The sequence below is a fragment of the Aulonocara sp. 'chitande type north' Nkhata Bay genome, linkage group LG13, assembly GCF_057382095.1.
Source record: "Aulonocara sp. 'chitande type north' Nkhata Bay isolate Kocher_YH1m ecotype deep benthic linkage group LG13, A_spYH_male_GT1.1, whole genome shotgun sequence".
In the NCBI taxonomy this organism is placed as follows: domain Eukaryota; kingdom Metazoa; phylum Chordata; class Actinopteri; order Cichliformes; family Cichlidae; genus Aulonocara; species Aulonocara sp. 'chitande type north' Nkhata Bay.
The window spans coordinates 22152909-22174806 of NC_141356.1; the positions used below are offsets into that span (position 1 = coordinate 22152909).

The 21898-nt window shown below is 40.7% G+C and overlaps 1 protein-coding gene across 21 annotated transcripts in view; it reads right to left on the reverse strand.

Moving 5' to 3' along the window:
- Positions 1-21898, reverse strand: part of LOC147316047 (ankyrin-3-like) — a 118012-nt gene that overhangs the window by 74551 nt on the left and 21563 nt on the right. For 9 of the 21 annotated variants that reach the window (XM_086259198.1, XM_086259195.1, XM_086259191.1 and 6 more), the window contains exon 1: positions 14279-18256. The exons of 1 other annotated variant lie outside the window; for it this stretch is intronic. In XM_086259198.1, coding sequence (XP_086115324.1) covers positions 14279-14401 — 123 coding nt within the window. In that variant the 5' untranslated portion in view covers positions 14402-18256. Of the gene's footprint in view, positions 1-14278; positions 20907-21898 lie in introns of those variants that run through there. 11 more of the 21 variants (XM_086259183.1, XM_086259189.1, XM_086259186.1 and 8 more) reach the window with 7 other exon arrangements.

Sequence of the window (21898 nt, forward strand, 5' to 3'; positions counted from 1 at the left end):
CACGTTCACTCTTACTCTCTCTACAACACACACACACACACACACACACACACACACACACACACACACACACACACACACACACACACACACAGAGTGAGTCGAGAGTCCTCCTGCTCTCTGCAACATCGTTCTGTCCCTGGTGGATTCAGATCTGCTATGCTTAATTTTACTTCATTTTTTTCAGCACCCTTGTCTTATCTCTCCTTTTGTACTGTTTCTGTTTTATAATCTGTTAACTCAGGCTAGCAGAGATGTCCTGTTCTTGTCCAGAAAAAAAAAGTTTAATAACTCTGAAAGTGTCCAGAGCATCAGTATCTGTGGATTTGATTCAAGTCTTAAAAAAGCTCAACTTTCCACATTGTTCTTAATCAACAAAAACAAAACCATTCCATGTCAGGAAACAACACAAAATAAACAAAGCAACTTAAAAAAAAAAAACCTTAAGATTTCACACAACTGCAAGTACTACTACCCTGACAGAACATCACAAACTGGCTCTAACTAGAGAGAGACGTTGGTGTGCAAAACTAAGCAGCAGGTAAAGTACATCAAAGTCATGAGGTAGAGAAACAGACACCTCACAGGTGCCTATCTGGCAGCTTGATTACAAATGGTACCCAAAAAACACCAGTTTCAACATCAGCAGTGGAGAGGCAGCTGAATGTTGGATATCTGGGCTGAGTTACAAACACAAACACAAACCTGAGACTGGCCAATAAAAGGAAAAGAAACAAATTTGAAGTGTTTCAAACAAGCTGAAATACTAAACTTCCATTTGCGAGCGTTTACGTAAGTAACTGAGGTTATTTCAGTTAAGGATATGTTTGCAACTCCCTACATGTTGGCTGACTGTTTGGACTCCTTAATCCATTCCTAGAGTCGTAGCAGACAAATTGATGTTCACTAGGTTAAGTGTCGTATGTGCTCCTATGAGGAGAATGCAACTGAGCAGTCTCCACCCATAACTCAGCTCACTATGAAGTGTCTCCTCTTTGTAACATAAATCAGCAGTTCTCAAACAAACAGAAGGTATTGCTAATTCTATAATAGAATAATAGAATACACACAAAAAAATCCATATTTTTTAAAAACTGAGATGCATAAACATGCTTCTCTACTCTTCACCAATTCAATCATCCATTTGCGGGACAGCTTCCCGCTGCACCAATTGTAAAATGGCCTGCGCCTGACTCATAACATTATTAGAGTCACGGTGAGATTGAATCAAAGTGTTTAATCTTAATTCTGCCAAAACGTAATGTGATGACAGACTCTGCGCAGCTGTTTTACTCTTTACTAGTTTACTGTCAACAGACTAATCAATAACAGCTAAAAGAGCTTTAAATCAAATTTAAATCAACACGTTGTAGGATATAATCAAGTTGGGCTTAAAAATTACACGTTTCACATGCTGACCCTTTAAAAGGAAGAACAAGCACAGCTTTTTTCCTGTTGTTCTCTAGACTGTGTCATTCCTGCTTAGTTCCAACACTTCTTATAATTGGTCACTTCAGCAACTTGTGTGTGAATGTGTGTGTATGTGTGTGTATGTGTGCGTGCCCTTCTTCAGCTGAGGTGGACATTTGGGCATCAAGAGGGAAGGTCCCAAAAAAAAGTTAAAAGTGCACTGTAGGTGTCGAGATGGCTGACACACAGCTGACAGCATCCCAGTCAGCAACACACACACACACACACACACACACACACACACACACACACACACACACACACACACAAATGCACATGGTGACAGCAACCTAGTCAGCAGCACCACTAACAGCAACCTGACGCGTACTGCTCCGTCTCAGTGTATCAGATCAAGCCTTCAGTCTGTCAGATAGCAAACTGCAATTATATAAACAGGACAATGATTTAGCACTTCCCTTTTTCAAATTCTGCGATATATGATTCCTTAAAATAACCTGTGGATATTTTTTATAGTTGATTAATCTGTTGATTAGGTTTTGATGAACTGAACAATCATTCTTGATATATAAATCACCAGAAGAATGATCATGCTCCTCCATGCTGACCGAAGTTATGACTAATTGCACCTCATCGGGTGTAGCCTTTAAGCCCAGACAACACAAAAAGAGCTTCGCACTGCCACTGCAAGAAGTGTTGCAGAGGGGCAGAACACCTCCCGCCTTAAAATGGTTCCTCGAGGAGCCTTAAATAAATTTAGAAAAGGCCCCTCTGCTTCATCTCCCTCACCTAAAAAACGAATGTGGAAATCAAGAAAAAAAAGTGTGGCATGCAGCAGCTGCAAATCAAGTTACTTCAAAAGTCCAATGTGAATGTGACCAACTGAAGCAAAAGGAAACCTTACAAACAAGCTTGAGCCACCAAAGTACAGCATACACAGTCTGACAGCAAATATCTGACCTTTCTGCTTAACTTACTGGTTTAGCACAACAGTGATGGCAGGATGATGAAAGTTCACAGTTGAAGTTGTACTTTCAGAATAACAATAAGAGTACTTTATTAATTCCAGATGAAATTATATTGTCATAGTAACTAACTAAATGAAATTAAATAATACAGTATATTAAAAAGTTATAAAATATAACAAAATATTTCTAATAAAAACAAAAAGTTCTACATATAAATGCCCCAGTACGTTTGTTCTAAAACAGTAACAATGTGACAAAGCTCCGGGTAATGCTTTTCACTGTCCTTCAGGTAGGAGACTACTGGGTGGGCTCACAGATGACACACAGTGCATACAGAACTTGGGTTGTCTGTGACTCAAGCTGCATTTGAAATAACAACTAGAAACACAACCAAAAATATCTGATGTGAGACTGTCAACGCGGCAATACACATCATCAAGGGAGATTGCTAGAAGTTGCTGTAGGGCTGATCTATTTTCAACACGCAGGGTGTTTGTGAAAGGAGCTGTAGTGAAACGAAGGAGAAAGGACCACCAGCAGAGGAGGAAGAAGAGGGTGAGAGTTAAAATAACATGCTAGCTGTGCAATCGGAAATTGTAAAGCAAACTGATTTCAAACGCAGTGAATTCGAGACACTGCATTGACTCAGTTATGTCTGGAATAGGGCGGCTCACGTGTTGGTAATGAAATGATTGCATGAGGTGAAAGGTGATACAACAGAGATGAAGTTCCATCGTCACCATCAGTTCAAGAACAGTCTTCATTACTGCTTTAGGTTTAACATCTCTTTCAGGTTGGAGCTGAGTTATTTTCATTACTACAACACTTATGGAATATTTTCTTGATAACTTGATAAACTGTATAAGATGACAGACATGGGGGACCACTTGTCCTAAACACAATTCAATTTAGTTTAAGAAAAAGGGAATTAAATCACCCATATATACTGACATTTGTGAATCTATAACCATGGATTCTTTTTTATAGGTTAGTAATTTATTACTGCTCTTGTTTCAATGTTCTACTCTTCTCATTTCCTGTTTTAGCCCTGGCTGTACAGTGTTAGCGATAGATCTGTAGTAGGCTGATGGATTTGAAAGACACACAGAGACAGAGCACAGCATCAGTCCTGGAGACACACAAGTAAATCTACATCACAACGTGTACAGACAATGCCCCTTGGAGCACCAATTTTCTAACTATCCTAGTAAAACACCATTTAAGGCAGCATACTAATTCTTTCAAAGGGCCTTTAAAAACAGGGATGTGTAAGTCCATATAATAATTTTAAATAAAGGACTTTTGTGATGCTCAAGCTGATCTTAAATGTAAGCCCACTTTAATAAAAGCTATAAACTAGAATATGCCCTCCTGCTCTATAACTATAATGTACTACACCTTAAAAGATAAGTCCAAAGCAAATCCTATTGTAAATATTGAAAGTCTGGCCCAAACTAATTTTTTAAACATTTATGAATGACTTAAACGCATAATTTATGAGAATATAGTCCCGCAATGATGACCAATATGTTAGCTCAGATAGGAGGTCATAACAGAGCCAGACTTTTTTGCTTACAACTGCCACCCAGGCATTGATTCCCTTCTCTGGTTACCTACAGGAACAACCAGGGAAAGGACGAGAAGGGAGGACAGGAGGACAGAGAAAAAATATGAAAGAGAGGGGAAAAAAATCAGTAGACTCTGGGCTTGAAATTGAGGACATTTGGGGGAGGGCGAGCACAAATATAGGCATGATATGAATCCACTCTTTTTGCGATCTGTTCCAGCCACATCCTTGAATTTCAGACATAGTACAACTGGGTACAACTTGGATTCTGTGTAACCTTCTCTGACCTTTCTAAAGCTGTCGTTTAGGTATTCTATGGCAAAATCCAGTGCTTTTATTAGTTAGAATTTGTGCTGCCTTAGTCATCTTTCAGAGCAGATAGTCTTCGTGGGGATGATAAATCACATATCCAATCTGCAATATGCTGGGAGTCTTCACTGATAACAGAGTGCAAACATGTTTGGCAAAGCTGCCTGTGAATAATTCACTATCAAAATTAAGTAGACAGAATGCTTTGCCTCTATCCTGGCTGTGCACACAACTGTTAATAAAAACATGCAGCCAAAGACTTCTGTGTGTGTTTATGTGTAATGCTCCCTGTCTAAAGGTCTGTTTTTCCAGTGATCTGGCACATAACCAGTAAAAGAATACCAATCCCAGCTTGGAGCTACAATGAACCTTTTCCCATCAGCTGTCATTATGCTGGATTACAATTTGCACAAGGTTGTTTTAAAACCAAGAGATGACAAAAGTGATCATTTAACTGCTTCTTTTATATCTCACTATACTGCACAGTACACTCGAGACCACATACACTGTGTGAAAATTCAGAATCCCCATGCTAAGATCACACTGCAACCTTTTCACACTAAATTACCTGATTTAAGGTGGAATGGAGTCTTTCCCTCAGCGCTAAAAGTACACAAAAATGCCGCGTCTATACTGTGACAAAGTGGTTTTAAGAGCCAGTGTTGAAGTTGAGTCTCTTAGTTAGACATCGCAGGACTGTTTTACTGTTCTACAGAGGGCAATATTACACATTTCAAAGACGAAATACAGCACACCACCACCAGAGCAGCTTAGGTATGTACAGCAAAATCAGCTTGCTAAAACAATTCAATCAGTGAGGTTGGAGCTTGTTCAGAAAGTAGGCTGCATGCATGTTTGGGAGTTGGAATGGGTGGAGGGGATAGGGGTGGGGTGGATATTTTTTCACTAATCATGAATCAAGGCGTTTTTCTGTTCCCAAAGGGACCCTTGATACACCCCTAACCTCCTGCTTTCCCTTTTTACCCCTACCCCCTTTTCTCCCTCTCTCCCTACTCCATGTGAGAGACCTAACTGTGTGGAGGTGTGATTACCATCGATCTGTCCTAACACAGCCCATTTCCTCCAGCCAGGACCACATGCTCCTGTCCTTGGCCAGGTGCAGATGTTTTTAGGGGTAGAAAATGTAAAAAGACTGGATGACGCATCCAGGACTATTGATAAGATATGAGATTAGGGTATTAATTAGGGTAGCCTTTTCTTTGTGTGGGGGGAGGGGAGGGGGGTTCTCAGTATTATCTCTGCTGAGCTTGGCTTGACTCATAAAATCAAGCCAGACAACAAAAGTGATGGTCGCATGATTCCAGTTATCTCTGCATGTTATGGTGGAGTGGCAGGTGGTTAAGTAGAGGACAGGGGAACAGGGTGGTGGTGCAGGTGGGGGCGAGCAAATGAAAGTAATTATCAAGCCATACAGGCGTGAGTCCCAAGGGTAAATAGCGTTTGTGTGAGTGTGTGAGTGTGCGTGTGTGCGTGTGTGGGTGTTTGCAAGACATGTAGGAAATCTAGACAGCACTACGGGTAAGCTTTATCAGCGAATGTATGAGGAGCACCTGCTATACATGCACAAACGCACACATGACACACCATTTGGCGCATTTAAGAGCTGATGGAGGAGGTCTGGCACTGACGCACAGCAGGGGTTTAATAAGTGTGATGTTGTAAGAGTGGGGGCGTCATTTCTTTCCCTCTTCCCCCTCTTCGACTCACACACACTCATGCACAATAGTGCTTCAGTGAACAGTAAGCTGCAAGTGACCCCGAGACAGACATATACATCAAATGGATGAAAAAAGAGCTAGAGCCTGCAGGTAGCATCATGCTTTTTAAAAGCAATACACTATCAGTAGCTGAAAGACAAGGAGATCTAATCAGTCACTGTCAGATTATGTGTGCACACTGTTTGAGTTCTCTCCTCCCTTTCAAACACCAACTCTAATTCATCCACTTATCCCTGATCTTTTTTCTCTTATAGCCAGCTTCAGGTTGCCCCCTTCTCTCTTTTCTCTCTTTATCGCCACAAACACCTGCTCCCCCTCTCTTTATGTCGCTCTCTGTCCTTACGTTATCAAGCCTCTGCTCTCTTTTCTTTTCTCTTTACCCCTCCTCCCTTTACATACCATTCAGCACTGTAACTACAATCGCCAGCCACTTTGTCAAGCATATCTGTTCGATTGCTTGTTAAAACAAATATCTCATCAGCCAATCACAAGGCAGCAACTCAACGCATTTAGACATTTAGATATGGTCAAGATGACCTGCTGAAGAAAGGTGTTTTACATGACTCAGAAACTCAAATAATCACTTGTTGCAAGCATAAGTATACAGGCGAGCATCTCTGGATGTCAAACTGAATGTCAATCCTGGAAGCAGATGGGCTACAGCAACAGAAAAGCACACTGGGTGTAGAGCAGGGCGATATGGCCAAAAATATTTATCACGATATATATTTGAAAATTTGCGATAACGATATAACCAACGATATAATTGATGCGAGACAAAATACAACTCCACAACATTACTAGCGCAAAAAGACAACCTATCATTTATTTTCACTTAAACAAGAAGCTGATTTTTATGTACATTAAAGCTTTATAAAAATGTAACAGTGCAAATGCAAATTCCTTGCTGAAAGTTTAACCAAAAGGCATTTCCAGTAGAAATGGGCTGACATAAGAGGTGCTTTGCAACATTAAACTGTAGTGTGCAGTACGTATTTTTCGGACCATAGGGTGCCCAGGATTATAAGGCACATTACGCGAAACAAAGCAGTCAGATAAATCAAACTTTATTAAACTCATTCTTCTTGCTTCCTCCACTTCTGTACCATTGATTCATTAATGTTGAATTCTCTGGCAGCTGCTCTATTCCCATGTTGTTGCAGTATATGACTAACCTCGTATTGTGGATGGATTATCTCAGTTGTTCTCCTGACTGAAGATTGGTCCTTTTACAGCATCCTGCCATGCGATTGCATTTGTCTCTAACCATGAGGAACCTTAACGTTAACTTTTATAAGTGGAAAAGTGTTAGTGTTCGTCCTCCAGCTTCACTGTTTATGTTATGCTAACATAGCTGTGTCGCTAGCGATCACGTAGCACATTATTATATACCAGCTAGCCCAACTTCAGTAACCCTACAAACGTCACTGCTGTTTAGTTTCCTGTCTTCATTTATGTTGGAAGTGATAGCAGAGCTGTACGTTTGATTTTTTTCAGAAATCTCTCAGTCAGAACATGCAATATCATGCTTAGGTAACTAGCGAAACTAGCGAGCTAACTTCCGCTAGCTTCCTGCTAACTTCTAACTCCGTTAAATGTAATACATTTTGTTTTCATGGATGCCTGGAAGTTAAACTTCATAGTTACACCTGGTAAAGCAGCAATGCTGATCGTTTTATTAAAGATGAAAGAATTTAGACAGTTTTTAACTCTTAGTGATGCTGCAGTGTTCGTTTGTGTTCGCAGTGAACAATGACCTTCAAATGACCTTTAGGCTTATGATCACGCTCCCTCTCTATCATTTCTCACTCCTTGCCTCTCTAATTCTCTCCATTTCTCCTAATCTCTTGCGCTCCTTTCCATCACACCCGCTTACTCTCATTTGATCTATTAGTCCTTATCTCTACCACTCTTCTTCTACCTCTATAACCCCTGCTGGTGATTTTTTCCTCTATGATTCTTCATAGACAAACACTCTTCTTCTACACACACACACACACACACACCATGGTCAGCATCCACCTGGCTTTTACAAGCATGTCATCATTTTTGATCTTCCATAAAAACCAAATCACCTGCTGCACATAAAACAAAAAGACACTTAGGAGTTATACACAGACACAACTAGAAAACATGATTTTTTTTCTCCCCTGTTGGCAGGACAAACAAATTCCCACATACACTGGTTTCCCATTACAAGCGCTCCCTAACAAACCCCTTCACCACCACTCTCTCTCTTACATGTGGACACACAATCACGCACACACACCCCATCCCCCAGCAGCTGTTTTCAGTGAGGACCCTCAGAGTGGTGGATCAATAATTAGAACAATCCTTATTACATGCTCTCATTTTCCCTTAGAGACTCAAGCTAATGTAGAACAATAGCAGGATACAGTAGAGTAAGAACGCCGCGTTGAATGCTGGAGGAATCCATCACGTTTCCGGACATGTGAAACGCAGGAGTGAGGATTACAGTGTACTGATGGAACTCTATGCTACTATACTAGGATCTACATGTGAATGCATAACATCACACAGCCACACTGTCAAGATTCAGGAAATGTTGTTCCTTCTCACATCTGAATGAAATTTGATTTGATGTAGAAAGACATCAGACTGGTTAAGCGGACCAGAGTATGCCCTACTGCAAACTGTATTTATCAAAGAAGTAGACAGCTGGTAGAAAAAGCTAAATTGTTGGTATGCTTATTGATAAAACTGCAGTGAATATCAAACAGCGTTAGTGCAACTTTTCCGTGAACAATCAGAAACCAGCACAGGAATTCAACTCACCTACCTCCAGCTAAATCAACTATACAAAGAGGTACTAAATAAATATGATTCATCAAGTCCCAGCAAACAGATTTTCTAGTTTTTTTTAAAAGTATCTTTTATGGTTTTTTCTTATTTTCATGCCAGCAGAGACAACGTAGGAATCTCATATCAAAAGGCACAGCTTTTACAGAATTTCAAGGTATTTAATGAAAGTCTCACTGAACTATGTCTGTCCCTTTCAGAGTGTCAGTGCATATAAGCTACTATATATATATATGTACGTGTACAGTCAAGAGTAGGGATGGGTACCGGTGCACCGGTTCTGACATAAACGGTAGTAACCAGACCAAAAAGCAGCGCACATTTCGGTGCTTTATTTCGGTGCTTTTTTTTCCTGAGCTGTGATACACTTCTAGCCAATCATTTTACGTTTCCGATGATAGTAGGCGGGTCCAGGTACGTACGTTCTTTTAGAGCAGAGCTACAGATTAAAAATGCCCAATGCGAAGCGGTCAAAAGTCTGGCTGTACTTCACAGCAAAAGATGCAAACTCAGCAGCCTGCAACAAGTGCTTTAAGCTGATACTGTGATACTGTCAAAGGAGGTAACACCTCAAATCCGATGAAACACCCGGCGACGCATAGCGTTTGTTTTTAAAGCCCAGAAATGCGCCGTATGATAGCTTGCTGCGAGACCTCACACCGAGCACATCTACTGCGGGTGTGGTGCCTGTTATGCAACATCCCCCAAAAACCCGAAGAGGAGAGTCCTGGCCCCTAGCCCTGCCAGTGTAGCAGAAATGATGACGGATGATGGTGGCAGCAGCAGCCGTTCTTCTCTGCGTGAGTAGCTTAATGTTGTCCGTGTGTAATTTACGTTGAGTAGGCTAACCACGTTATTACATTAATGCATGTAAGGTGAACTAGCAAACATCATCATAGCTAGATGCGGCTGTCTTCTTGTTTGATGGCAGATACTCCCTTCACCCTGGCCAAAAAGGCTAAAATGACCAAAGAAAAAGTGGAAAACAGTTAAACATGAGAGGTTTTGGACAAAGTTTGTGTTTTTTCCATTGTTTAAGCACTGCTTCCAGCCAAGAGTGATACCATATATGCCCCATAGCTGCAGAAAAGGCTAACATTGTTATCTTTTTACAAAAAACCAGCTGAACATGAGAGGTTTTTGGACCAATTTTGTGTTCTCCATTCTTTAAGCACCGGTTTGAGCACCGTTTGAGCACTGGCACCATTTCAAAAGTACCGATTTGGCACCGGTATCGGATAAAACCTAAACAATACCCATCCCTAGTCAAGAGCGTGATGTTTCGTTCAATATAAATATTGGACATTAAGACCAGGTGACCACTGCCTCTCTGAGACAAGCACACATGCACACACACTCATGCAATGTGTCCTGCAAACAGTGTAGTACTTATACTACAAACTAAAAAAAAAAACAGATTTCGTGATAAACATAGTTGCACATAATACATTATATTACTGAAGCTTAGCAGCCTTTCCTAAATCCAGGTCTGTCAATTGTCCAGTCGATGGCCATCTTGATGGTGAAAACGTTTTGTAATACTGGGAGGAGTTCCCAATGCCAGTGCAATTAGCTGAGGCATGCATGGGCGCTGAATTCATTAACCTCCATCTTTCAGGGGATGGTGGGGAGAGGAGGAGGGGAAGGAGAAGGCGAGCAATACGCGTGTCGGCTTTGTTTCATCCAAAGCGATGGCAGGGACGTTATACAATAAAGTAGGAAAGAAAAAATAGAGAAAACGAAGAGATAAATTTGTCTTAATTTCCACCAATATTACGTTCCCCTGAGGATTTTTTTTACGCCGTTGTTTATTTTTGCTCCAGGGGCTGGACAGAATCATGCCTTGCCACTGTTGCCATGAGCTTGCACTGAAGCACAGGGCTGGAATCCAATTTCAGCACTCCAACTTACCCTCAGGCTCTCATCCCATAGCCCTTATTTAGATTCATCACTCTTATTATCGAGATTTATACCTCCTAATGAACAGTGATGATAGTGATGAATCACAAACTTTACCTCCGATGTGGAGGACAGACTTAAGTGGATCAAAGAGTAAAAGCATTCTCAATGTAACAGACACAATGGTGCAGTACGAGGCTTCAACGACACACAGTCAAAGCACAAAGGCACAAAACTATAAAATAGGCACAACACTTCAACTGAAGGTGAAGCATTATCAAAACAGGACCAAGTGACCCAAATAAACCTTGGAAGAAGAATAACAAGTACCATACCAATGCATATTCTGGGTACTGGAATGGTGTGCAAAACTGGGACAGTAAGAAACCCATGCTTTGCTTAGCTCTCTCCCTTTCTCTCTCTGGGAATCCATTGGGGGCTCCTGGCTCTAGATAATGTCATTAGAAGTACAGCAGCTTGAAGCATTTCTGTAACACCGTAATGGGGGTTTCCCATTAAAGTGACCACTGCAGCGACCAAGTTTTCACCGATTCCACTGAAACTGTCACACAACACATGAAAATTAAGCTCTTATGCAAACACACACGTAACATCTCACTAGAAACTCCATCTCCTCCATCCTCCCATGATGCTTTCCTGGCGATTTACATAACTAACACAAGTTAAGATGGCTTAAGTGATAAGGCATATGCAACAATGACCTTTCCGCAACAATCCAGTTGCATTTTGCAGGTGACGAAATGAGAATTGCTTAGCTCAAATCAACACAAATGAATAATTAATACATGTCCAAAAGCTTAGTTTACTGGGTGCATTTAGGAAGTAGTGATCAAATGAACAAAGAAGTGGTTAAGGGCACAGCCTATGCTTGAATGAACTTCACACTGGGTTATAATACGACATTACTTCAAACAAGACAGGAAACCCCAGCAATCACAGTAAGTGGTATGAGAATGCAACTTGAAAAGTTAATAAATATCAATGCAACATAAATTAAGTATGAATTTCAAAACATTCTGCTGCATTTCATGACACATACAGTCATCCACCTGCTTGGTGACTAATGCAAAAAAAAGCGAAGCATCCACTCTGCATTTAAAAGTGTTTTGTACTTGCTCTGCTAACTAAATATAGCATTGGTAGGGCTGGGAAAGGAGTGACTCAAAACACTCTGTTGCACAATTTGCGCCTAAGCAAGCACATATGCGTTTACTACAATATGATGCAGACAGAAATAAAGGGTTTTCAGGCAGAATAATAAAGAGAAAATAACAACATAACTTTGAAATGATGCGAGATTTCTTGAGTTGGGCTCCATGGCTTCTAAAAAAGTTCAATTACAACATTAACAACATTAAAGGGATGGAAAAAATTCAAATACATTGTGCGCAAATTATCACGGTTTTAATTTTCTTCTCTGTTATTCTTTCTCATTTTTGTCTCTGACTGTAATGCCCTTTTATCACATTTTTCTGAATGTGTCACTCTTTTGTTATGTCTGTCTGTGACTCTGATAACTCCTGGTCTATATTATGAGACACAGCGAGAGTTGGAAGGCCACCAACAAGACTAACCAATGCACAAGCAAGGGCAGCCATGGAGTAAAGCCATAGGAATGAAAACATAAGAGCACCCGGTGTGTGTATTTTGAAATGCAGCTACTGTGTAAAGTGTGGGAGAGCGAGCGACTGACAGCAGCGGCCCACAGTTCACCATCTGACAAACAAATTAACTTTAGTGTTTGACTTTGTTTTGTCACAGAGTATTATTAAAAGCTAGCAGTGTGAGCCAAACAACAAATAATAAAAAAGTCACAGAGCCATACGTGATTGGACAGGATGATGTGAATAAGAGAGACCAAGCCAAAAAGGGAGAAGACAAAAGACAAACACGCAAAAAAAAGCCCTACAAAGGAACACAGAGTGACAGACAGAGAAATGAAGAGTAGATCGGTGTGAGGACAGAGAGAAGGACGCAGGGCAGGCCGAGAAGAAAAAGCTGATTACTCTCATGGATGGTGCTGTGCACAATCCAATCAATACAACCCTCTCCTCTTCTCTCCTCTCCATCTCTGTCTCTTGTTCTCTTCTAAGAAACATGACCCTTCATAAGGACCATAAAACCTCCAATACAGATCAGCATTGCAGACACATATAAGTTTGCCACACAAACACAGGAGAAAGTAAAAAAAGCGCTCCAACAGACATGAGCACAGTCTTAAAACACATTTGGCTCCAAAGAACTCCACCAACTCACTTGAACTCAAGAATCTTTGTTTTGTTGTTTGTTTAGAGAAGATTGGGCCATGCTAGCTCACTTCTTGTTTATGCTAAGGTCAAATAACGTTGCCAGCAGCATAATTCAAAACCAGGCACCCATGGGCGCAAAGTACAGTAAATGTCACTGTTATTGAATTGATCTCTCACGGTCAAATCTCCTGGCATTAATACGCAGAATGAAAATACATGCTTTCTCTAAACTCTGTTCTGGTCAGACAGACAGAGAATTCATTGCTGATTTTGTGTTTTTTTCTCAACAGAAGCAGCTCATAAGTTCCTTGTGTTCTCCTTATTTTTGCATGAGTGTCTCCAAAGTAAAGAACTTAACATGTACGAGAGGAGGAAGAGGAGGGAGACCCCACGTGCATTTCTGTTCCTCCTCTCTCAAATGAAAAGCTTTGTCATCAATAAATCAGATATGTATGCATTATACATGGCTGTCTGTGCATCCAAGCACAAACACAGACATGCACATGCAAGAACCTAAAAAACTCACTAAAGTAATCATTTATATTTACAATACAGTGGTCAAGTGCATCTATGTGAGAGGTTTGCACCTTGGCCTGGGTTTGCTCCATTTAATAGCATTTTTTTTTAAAAACATGCAATCATCACCTCACGCTCCTTGAAACTTCATTTGATAGAAATAAAAAAGTCTCAACAACCTGACTCTGCATAATGCCCGTTCTTCACTAAAACGAGGAAGGATGGATATGGAATTGTTTAAAGGAGCCTTGTGTGGTGTAGTTTTACTAAAGACAGACAATATGACTCATAAAGAGTTGGAATGGGATAAGAAAACAAAAGGCACAAGTCCATGGTGAGTTTACCTCATTCAGAGGCAGGTAGCTAAGATCATAATCGCAAGCAGGTGTAATTATCTTTGACTTTCCGCTGTCATGTATGCCCACATACTCAGATACACTTTAGAATGCATAGAGGCAATAAACACTGACTCCATCACACATGCATTTAAAGTACAGAGTTACAGATGCTGTTTGAATTGGACAGCACGACCAGAGTAAAGAGATACAGCAAGAGAATCTCCACATCTGGATTTATATGAACACGTGAATGAATGAATGAATGAATGAATGTATGCGAGACCTCCAAGCTCATTTAATCAGTCAAGCTGAGGTAAACGTCCACATCTACTTGCTCATACACACAGAGTCACGGTCCAGCGACGCTAGTGGAGCAAAGCAGATGAAGCCACCAGCCAGCCAAGCCAGCCCTCGTCTCTTTTACCTTTCTCTTTTGTTCCCGGGATGCTGTTCTCCTGCTCTTCCTCCGCTTCTCCTTCTCGTCCTCTATTGCATTCACATCCACTTCCCCCCGATTCTTCTTCAATTGGGAGGCCGCGTGAGCCATGATAGGTAATATAAAAAAAAACGAAGAAGCACCACACACTACACACGCGTGCCTCACCTGAAATCCCAGAGAAGTTCAGGGGCTATAATTTGACAAAACCAGGATCTCAGAGGAAAAAATCGGGGTAGAAAAGGAAAGGGGGGGAAAGGGAAGAAAAATGCCCTCCTTGAAAAGGAGAATGGAGAAGAGTAGGGTTTCTTTTTCTTTTGTATGTATGTATATATATCCTATGTGTCCTTTCTTTTGGTTGTTGCTCTGGTCTGGTCTCTCTTTCTTTCTTTCTTTCTTTTTTTTAAAGTGATGGAAAGCTGGGAGAAAAGAGACAGCAGCTTCTCCTCGTCACCTCTTCCTCCTCCTCCTCCTCGTGTGTCATCCGTTGGCAGTGTGAGAGGAGCACGTCCAGGAGAGGTGAGGACGAACCGGATGGAGAGAAAAGAGACACGAGCATCACCAGCACAGAGGTGGAGGGAGGGAGGAGAAAGGAGAGAGAGAGAGCGAGAGAGAGAATGGAAGTGGAGGGAGGGTGTGTGTGTGGGGGGGTGGGGGTTACCATGGTAACCGCACTCTTTTTTTTTTTAATGGTTTCTTTTAAATCTTTCCTTCTTTTTTCCTGTCCCTTTTTCTTTCATTTTCTTTCTCTGTCTCTGTGCTCTGGTTGCTGCTGTTGTACAGTACCTCAACTGGTGCTCCACCACAGGGCGCTTGTGTGTGTGTCTGTGTGTGCGCAACAGAGATAAACTGTGTGTGAGTAGATATGAGTGCATGAATGAAGCAAAGACATTGGCTAGGAAAGGAGAGGAGAGGAAATGGTGGCAGGAAGCAACAGCAGAATGGGTGAGTGTGTATTTATATAGATATATCTATATACGTGTGTGTGTGTGTGTGTGTGTGTGTGTGTGTGTGTGTATGCGCGTGTGTGTTTAAACAGCATTTATCTACTATCACACATATATACACGCATTACCAGTTGGAGGTGATCAAGTAATGGATGGTAGAACATGCAGAGGACACACGTAGAGCCAATGCAGGAGGGAGGAGAGAGTAAATGACTGATGCTCACACACTTCAACCCCCACGCTCATGCAACCACACAACCATACACATGTATGCACAAGGAAGACTGTAACAATGTTCTTGACTGACACAAAATTGCAAGAAATAATAATCCAGTCATCCATTAAGTAAATTAACTAATCTGCACAGAATTATAAATGATTTAGTAAATGAATGAATAATTTAATAAATGTACACATCCAAAATCTAACAAGTAAGTGCCTGCTTCCAAGATTTATGAGTCCTCAATCCTGTGCTTCCCTAACTTCTGTGTGGTCAACCCATCTGGGATCATTGACATCATGATGGAGAGGTCAAACAGGACCAGGGGAGCTTTTGTTTCACCAAATCTCTCGGGTCTTTGTTGAAAACAGAGAGGAGGAGGAGGAGGAGGAGGACAGAGCGACAGTAAAGAAGATCTGCATAGAAAAAGAAAAAAAAGACCCTGTTTGATTTTGGTGACTGAAGAATGGGGAAAAAACGTCTTGTTTAGAATGTCCTTCACAACCACCACGCTCACGTCACACATGGCATCGTGGAGGCAGATGGAGCATGCGGCAGCCATCTTTGTATTTCTTTCCCTTCCTGCCTGCGTGTCAGAGGCAATCATGAGTCTGGTTGGGTCCTGTCGACACCAAGAGGATGCCTTATCACATGCCTGTCTGCTTTCAACAAATTCTGTGTTCATTCACAGCTCTAACTGTATGGACTGAACATGGAACCATATGGGGAAAAGTGGGGGATAGGAAAGGAGATGATCGGGCGCCGCTGTTAGTGAAAGAGGAGAACAACCCTCCTGGGAGACACAGCGGGTTTAGCTGGTGGACACCAGTCATGTAACGATATGAGCGTGAAATTCCCTTTTCTTTCCCGCAGAAATCTATTCATCCTCACCACTTCATTTTTCTTTCTTTTCAACCACAAACGCCAGCCAACAGCAAAAAGGGGGGCTGAAGCTGACTTACAGCCCCCATAATGCATCAGGGGGTGTCACATTATGCCAAATTATCATGCGGTTGCTAGGTGAGGGCCAATGGGATGGCTCAGGGGAGGACAGGATGGATGGATAAGGAGTGTGGAGAGGTAAGACGAGGGATTAGAAAGGGAGGGAGCAAGCGGGTGGGTACATGTGTGCATGTGTATGTATGGAGGCATATGTGCACATGATATACAAATCACCCGAGTGGAAAGAAAAGAAAATCCTTTGTCCAAAGAGAAATGTAAAATTAAAAAAAATTAACTGTGTAAAAAAATACATTTAGTACCTGCCAGTTCTAAAACCCCTTTTTTTCCACAATTCATTCATCAATAATACCCTAATCGCACTTTAATAGCCAAGAGAAGAGTGCACTCTCCCACAGTTGTATTTGTAGTAAAAGCTACTGCCAAGGTGTCCTATATTTCAGACACCAGCATTTTGGAGGCAAAGGGAAATAACAACTACTACAATAGAGTGGAGTTGGCTGGTGGCCGGTGAACTCTAGAAGTGGACGATTATTGGACGTTTTCCACTGTTCTTCAGGCACCATGCCATAAACATAAAGCCAGGCCAAATAAAAAAAAGACCACTAGAGTGATAAATCACACACAAAATGAAGAATACACTGCATACAAAATGTTTAAGCATGCTACAGAAGACATAAACGTTAAATTAGTCCATTATTATGGTGGTAATTTTAAATTGGTGGCTATTAGGAGAGCTGCAAGTTCATGAATTGGCACAATGGAGACACAGTACTTAAACATTCCTGAAATGTTAATGGTCTAATCCAGTTTCAGAGAGAAATGTTAATATTGTGTGCTCATCTAAGTCTTTTATCAGAATAAAGCAAATTTATTTGTGTCTGTGCTGTTGATTGACAAAGGTCTTTGTGAAGGAATACTTTGGAATAAATATCATTCTTAATTAACATTATTCTTCGCATTATTGTAGTATCATTCTACAAGCAGCAATAGTAACCGGTATTCTTCAGATATTCCTGAAAGCATGTTGTTATATCCGGGGTAGGCTGCCTTGTCCTGAGCCTCTGTATCCTATGCAGCTCCCAAGCTGAATACAGCTTGTCCAATCACAGCGTGACTCCCAGTGGCCTCTTTGATCTCTCCAGTGACAACAGTGCACCCTAACACATAAACAAAAACAGGCAGAAGCCCAGACAGGATCCAGAGTATCTCAGCTGGAGAAGTCACATTGAGGTTACAGAATAGATAATTACACCGACACAATAAAAGAGGGAGGAAGGTGACGCTTTCTCCAGCCACATGAATGGTTTTACTGCCCCTTTTAACCAGGCCATGTAATAGGTAATTACTTGTGACCCAAATATAAATTAAGTGTTTCTTTGCACTGGTGATTTTATACTTATTTTACACGCCATTTTTCATATATATTCGTCAGATTGACTAAACCAATTCGCACGTGATGTATGATCTGCATCCGATTGGAGGTTTTGGAAAAAAGAAAAAAAAATGTATGAGCTTATTTTGACCAGTCAGACTGCACACATACATTGTACTCTGCTGCCATCTAGTGGTCAACTGCATTAACAGTTCATCAGGCAGTACAGGACATTTTAAAAATGAGTTTTTGTTTAGAAAACATAGGCAATGCAAATTTGACATCATAAAAATTTGATAAGATTGAAAAGCACCCACATATTCAGGGATATATAAAGAAATCACTATAGCTGCCTACTATTTACAACACATGAACAAATTTCACCTGTTCTCTCAATCCACCGCAGCCATTAAAGATTTAAGATTTTGCCTCTGTGCTTAAGACTTTTACATATAAAATAACAGAACCTTATTCAGCTCATATAAGACCATAACATCCATCTGTGCAAAATACTCTTCCCTGTGCTGTGCTCCAGCTGGGAAGAAATCATTGTTTGTTGGTCTGGAAATGCCTCCAGGAATAAGAAAAAGGGCAGAGGAAAAGAATGCAAGGTCAAATGGCAAGTGGCACAGACTGACAAGAAATAGATCTACCCACACAGAGAAATACCACCTACACTTGGCCTGAAGGCTAACATGGGGGGGGAAGTACTGAGTAGAGGTGGTGGGGATTGAAAAGAAGGTATTGTGTTTTAAAACGCCATGACATAAAACCACAGAACAGAAATAAAGGAAAAATAATGGATGAAGTAACAGTCTACAAGAACAGAGAGGTGAAAAAACACCAAAATGCAGGGATGGAAACAAGTACAACCAAAGGAAAAATCAACAATTCCTTCGGGATATGTAGAACGTAAACAAATTACTCAAGTCTCACTTTATATCCAGCGGTATTGCAGTCATACTTAAGTGGGTGTATTTACAGCCATAGCTGAAGGCGATTTGTAGTTGTTTTGGTGAGTTTTATTTTTTTAACCCTCATCATTTGCATGTCAACACAAAACTAGGTTTTACTCACACACACATATGCACAAGCTTTTTTGCATACCATCTATTTTTCTCCCTCCCCTTAATACCTTTCTCGTTCCGCTATTCTGTCATCTAAATTATTCTAATGTCTCCCCTCCGGATAAGCAAATGTGCCATGACACGCGCTTTAACCCAGTTAGCTACCAATAACCTACCTAAATGTGTGTCACGACCAAGCAGTCCCCTTCAAACCAGACCAAAATGTTATTGCATGGTTTCCCCACTGAGGGGCAGACAGACATTCAGAGCGGAGGTGATAGGCATGCTAACACACGCTGTGTTTGCACACACACAGAGGCTTTGAGGTGGGGGTCTTAAATCGTTAAATTACATTAAAAGGAGGGAGGTATGTCTTTCAAACTGTGGAATTTTTTGATTCATATTCAGTGACAGGTAGAAAGACAAGAAACAAGGGAGCTGTGCACTAAATTAATTTACAAATGCAGATAATGTCAGTCATGTTAACAGGTTACAGTCACATTACAAATGAATCAACAACAAAAAAAACACTGATATTATGCTCACAATGCAAAAGTAGATCCTCACAAAAAAATGTTTTTAAAAAAAATGAGGATTCATGCAGGCAGTGTATCTGCTGTCCACTGGATTACACACGCTCTTTGCTTCTCCAGCACAAAAAAAGATGAAAGGAGGTGATGTGGAACATCATGTCACCCCAGGATAAACCACTCGGGGAAGTGGAAATTTCACACAAACAAAAGTGAGTGCATTTATGTTTCTATTACACTAGCGGCAGCAGTGTGCATTCAAAGCCCATCAGTTATAGGTCTCCAGATTACACATGACTCTGTAGAGCAGCAAAGCATTTGAAAACCAAAGCAGCTACCCGAGAACAATGTGAAAATACTGGAAAAACGGCTTACATCCATGCTACTTAATCTACATTCCACCATGAAGGAAGTGCTGTGGAGTAAACACATGTCAGTATGAGGAGAAGGGAGAAAAATTAATAAATCATTTCAATAGTTTTTCTTTCTCAAGCTCCAGGCTATTGCAATAATTTTTAGACGGGTATGTAAATAACAAGACGAGCAAACACAGTTGACTGTTTGATTAAGAATTTCCGTCAGTCAATGGGGAGTTAATTTCTTGGCCGAAACAAGTGGTGGTCTGACTGTGACAGTTGTGCAGCAGGGGGAAGTGAACCCCTCTCTGTTTTACACAGGAATGGCAGCAGAAGAATAAACAATTTCACGGTCTGCTGGTAAGAGTAATACACTTGCGCAATCACGTTCAGTGTATTCTTATTCAAAGGTGGCGTTTTCATCAGCATATTGTACAACAATATGTAATTTCACCAAGGCCATCGGGCAGCTTTTTAATCGTATGCAACGTGAACTGGACTGGTTGCCTTTGCACAAACAGTAATACAAACTATGCAAGGCACTGATTTAAAAGTCACGATATTTCTAAAAAGAAAAAGAAAAGAAAAAAAGAAAGTAACATTTTTCCCAGCACGTGTTTCTATTCCATTAATTCTAAAAGCTTTATTGCATATTTACAGTAAGCCTCACTGTATTTCATTGTCCTGGAAATCTGTTGTGGGCAGAATGATTATGTTTGTGGTTACGCAGAAATTTCAATTAGGGCATTAATAAAACACCATTTCCTGTTGGCAGCCATTATAATCCAGCCTGAGTGGTTTTTAATTGTAAGCATTAGCGATATATTGTCCAGCTTTTATTTTCATATCCTGAACATAACGGAAGAACAATGGAAAAAAGGAAAGGCAACAAAAATGAAGGTGTTATTTGCTGACAGTTTCTTTCCCCTGACTTACTCTGACAAAGAGAAGCAGGTGAAAACAGTTACAAAGTTAGCGGGCCTGCTGGTTTAGAGGAAAGCTTTTCTTCCTTCTGTAAACCCCCTTTATTTTTTTTCATTTTTGCCATTATTTTTAATGGAGCAACAAAGGACTGACCCTTTTGGCATGGCAGACAGCTCTAAATGCTACAACACCCATGGGCCTCATAAGCTGTTGCCACTCAGGAGAAGCCAGTCAAGTGCAAATCAAAGCAGGATTGAGTTTAGAGTTCTTTACCGCTTTAGTGTTGAAGTCAAGCAAAATGCATCACATGTGAGCACAGTTTTCAAACTTTATTGATACTTCATTTTTTACTCCCAAAGATTTATGCGCAATTTGACACACGCCACCACGCAGGCTGCATAAACATTTTAAAACATGTTAAATGTTTACATAGGAAAAATGATGGCTCAGTGGTTAGCACTGGTGCCTTTTAATAAGAGGGTCATTGTTCTCCACTGCTTCTGATTTTCAGAATGGGTCAAATGCAAACACTGAGTGCTGATAAAGAACAGCTAATCATTTATGCTGCAAAGCTGTAAAATTCTCCTCTCTGTTAAATTAAATGAGACTTTAAATGTATCCACCGGTGGCAACCTCTTGATGGCTGGATATAGAGGAAAATGGTCCAGTGGGTCATGACCTTGTTTCTCCAGTTGATCACATATAAGATTAGGGGAAATAGCTTCTAGTCCTTGAACAGTTATAGTCAGAAATCCTCAGGAAGTCTCTGGTGGGCGAAGTGGTGGGATATTCCAGGGGCTTCACACACAAAAGAAACATCTAAAAAACAAAAGCTGCCATGGTAACTGGAGGTTGACGTTGCTGACGAGAACTAGGAGGATATTAAAGAATGAAACAGTTTCCTTTAAAAAATGTAACAGCTAATGTTGTAGTGAAAGCAAATATGGTTTATACAGAAGTATTCTAGGCAGAATAGATTTTTGAGAGGATGTGTTGTTTTCTCTCACTGTGTAGTGCAATTATGACTCTGAAATTCAGCCTTTATATGACTGTTATTGTAATGCTCAGATATAAATAGTAAACAGGCTGGTATTTAAAGTGTTTTTCTAATCTAACTGAGCATTGAAAATACTTTTTACAACACGCCTCATTCACACACATTCATACAGATAGATGCATAGGGAGCAATATAGGGTCTTGCCTAAGGACATTTAGGCATGCAGGGAGGA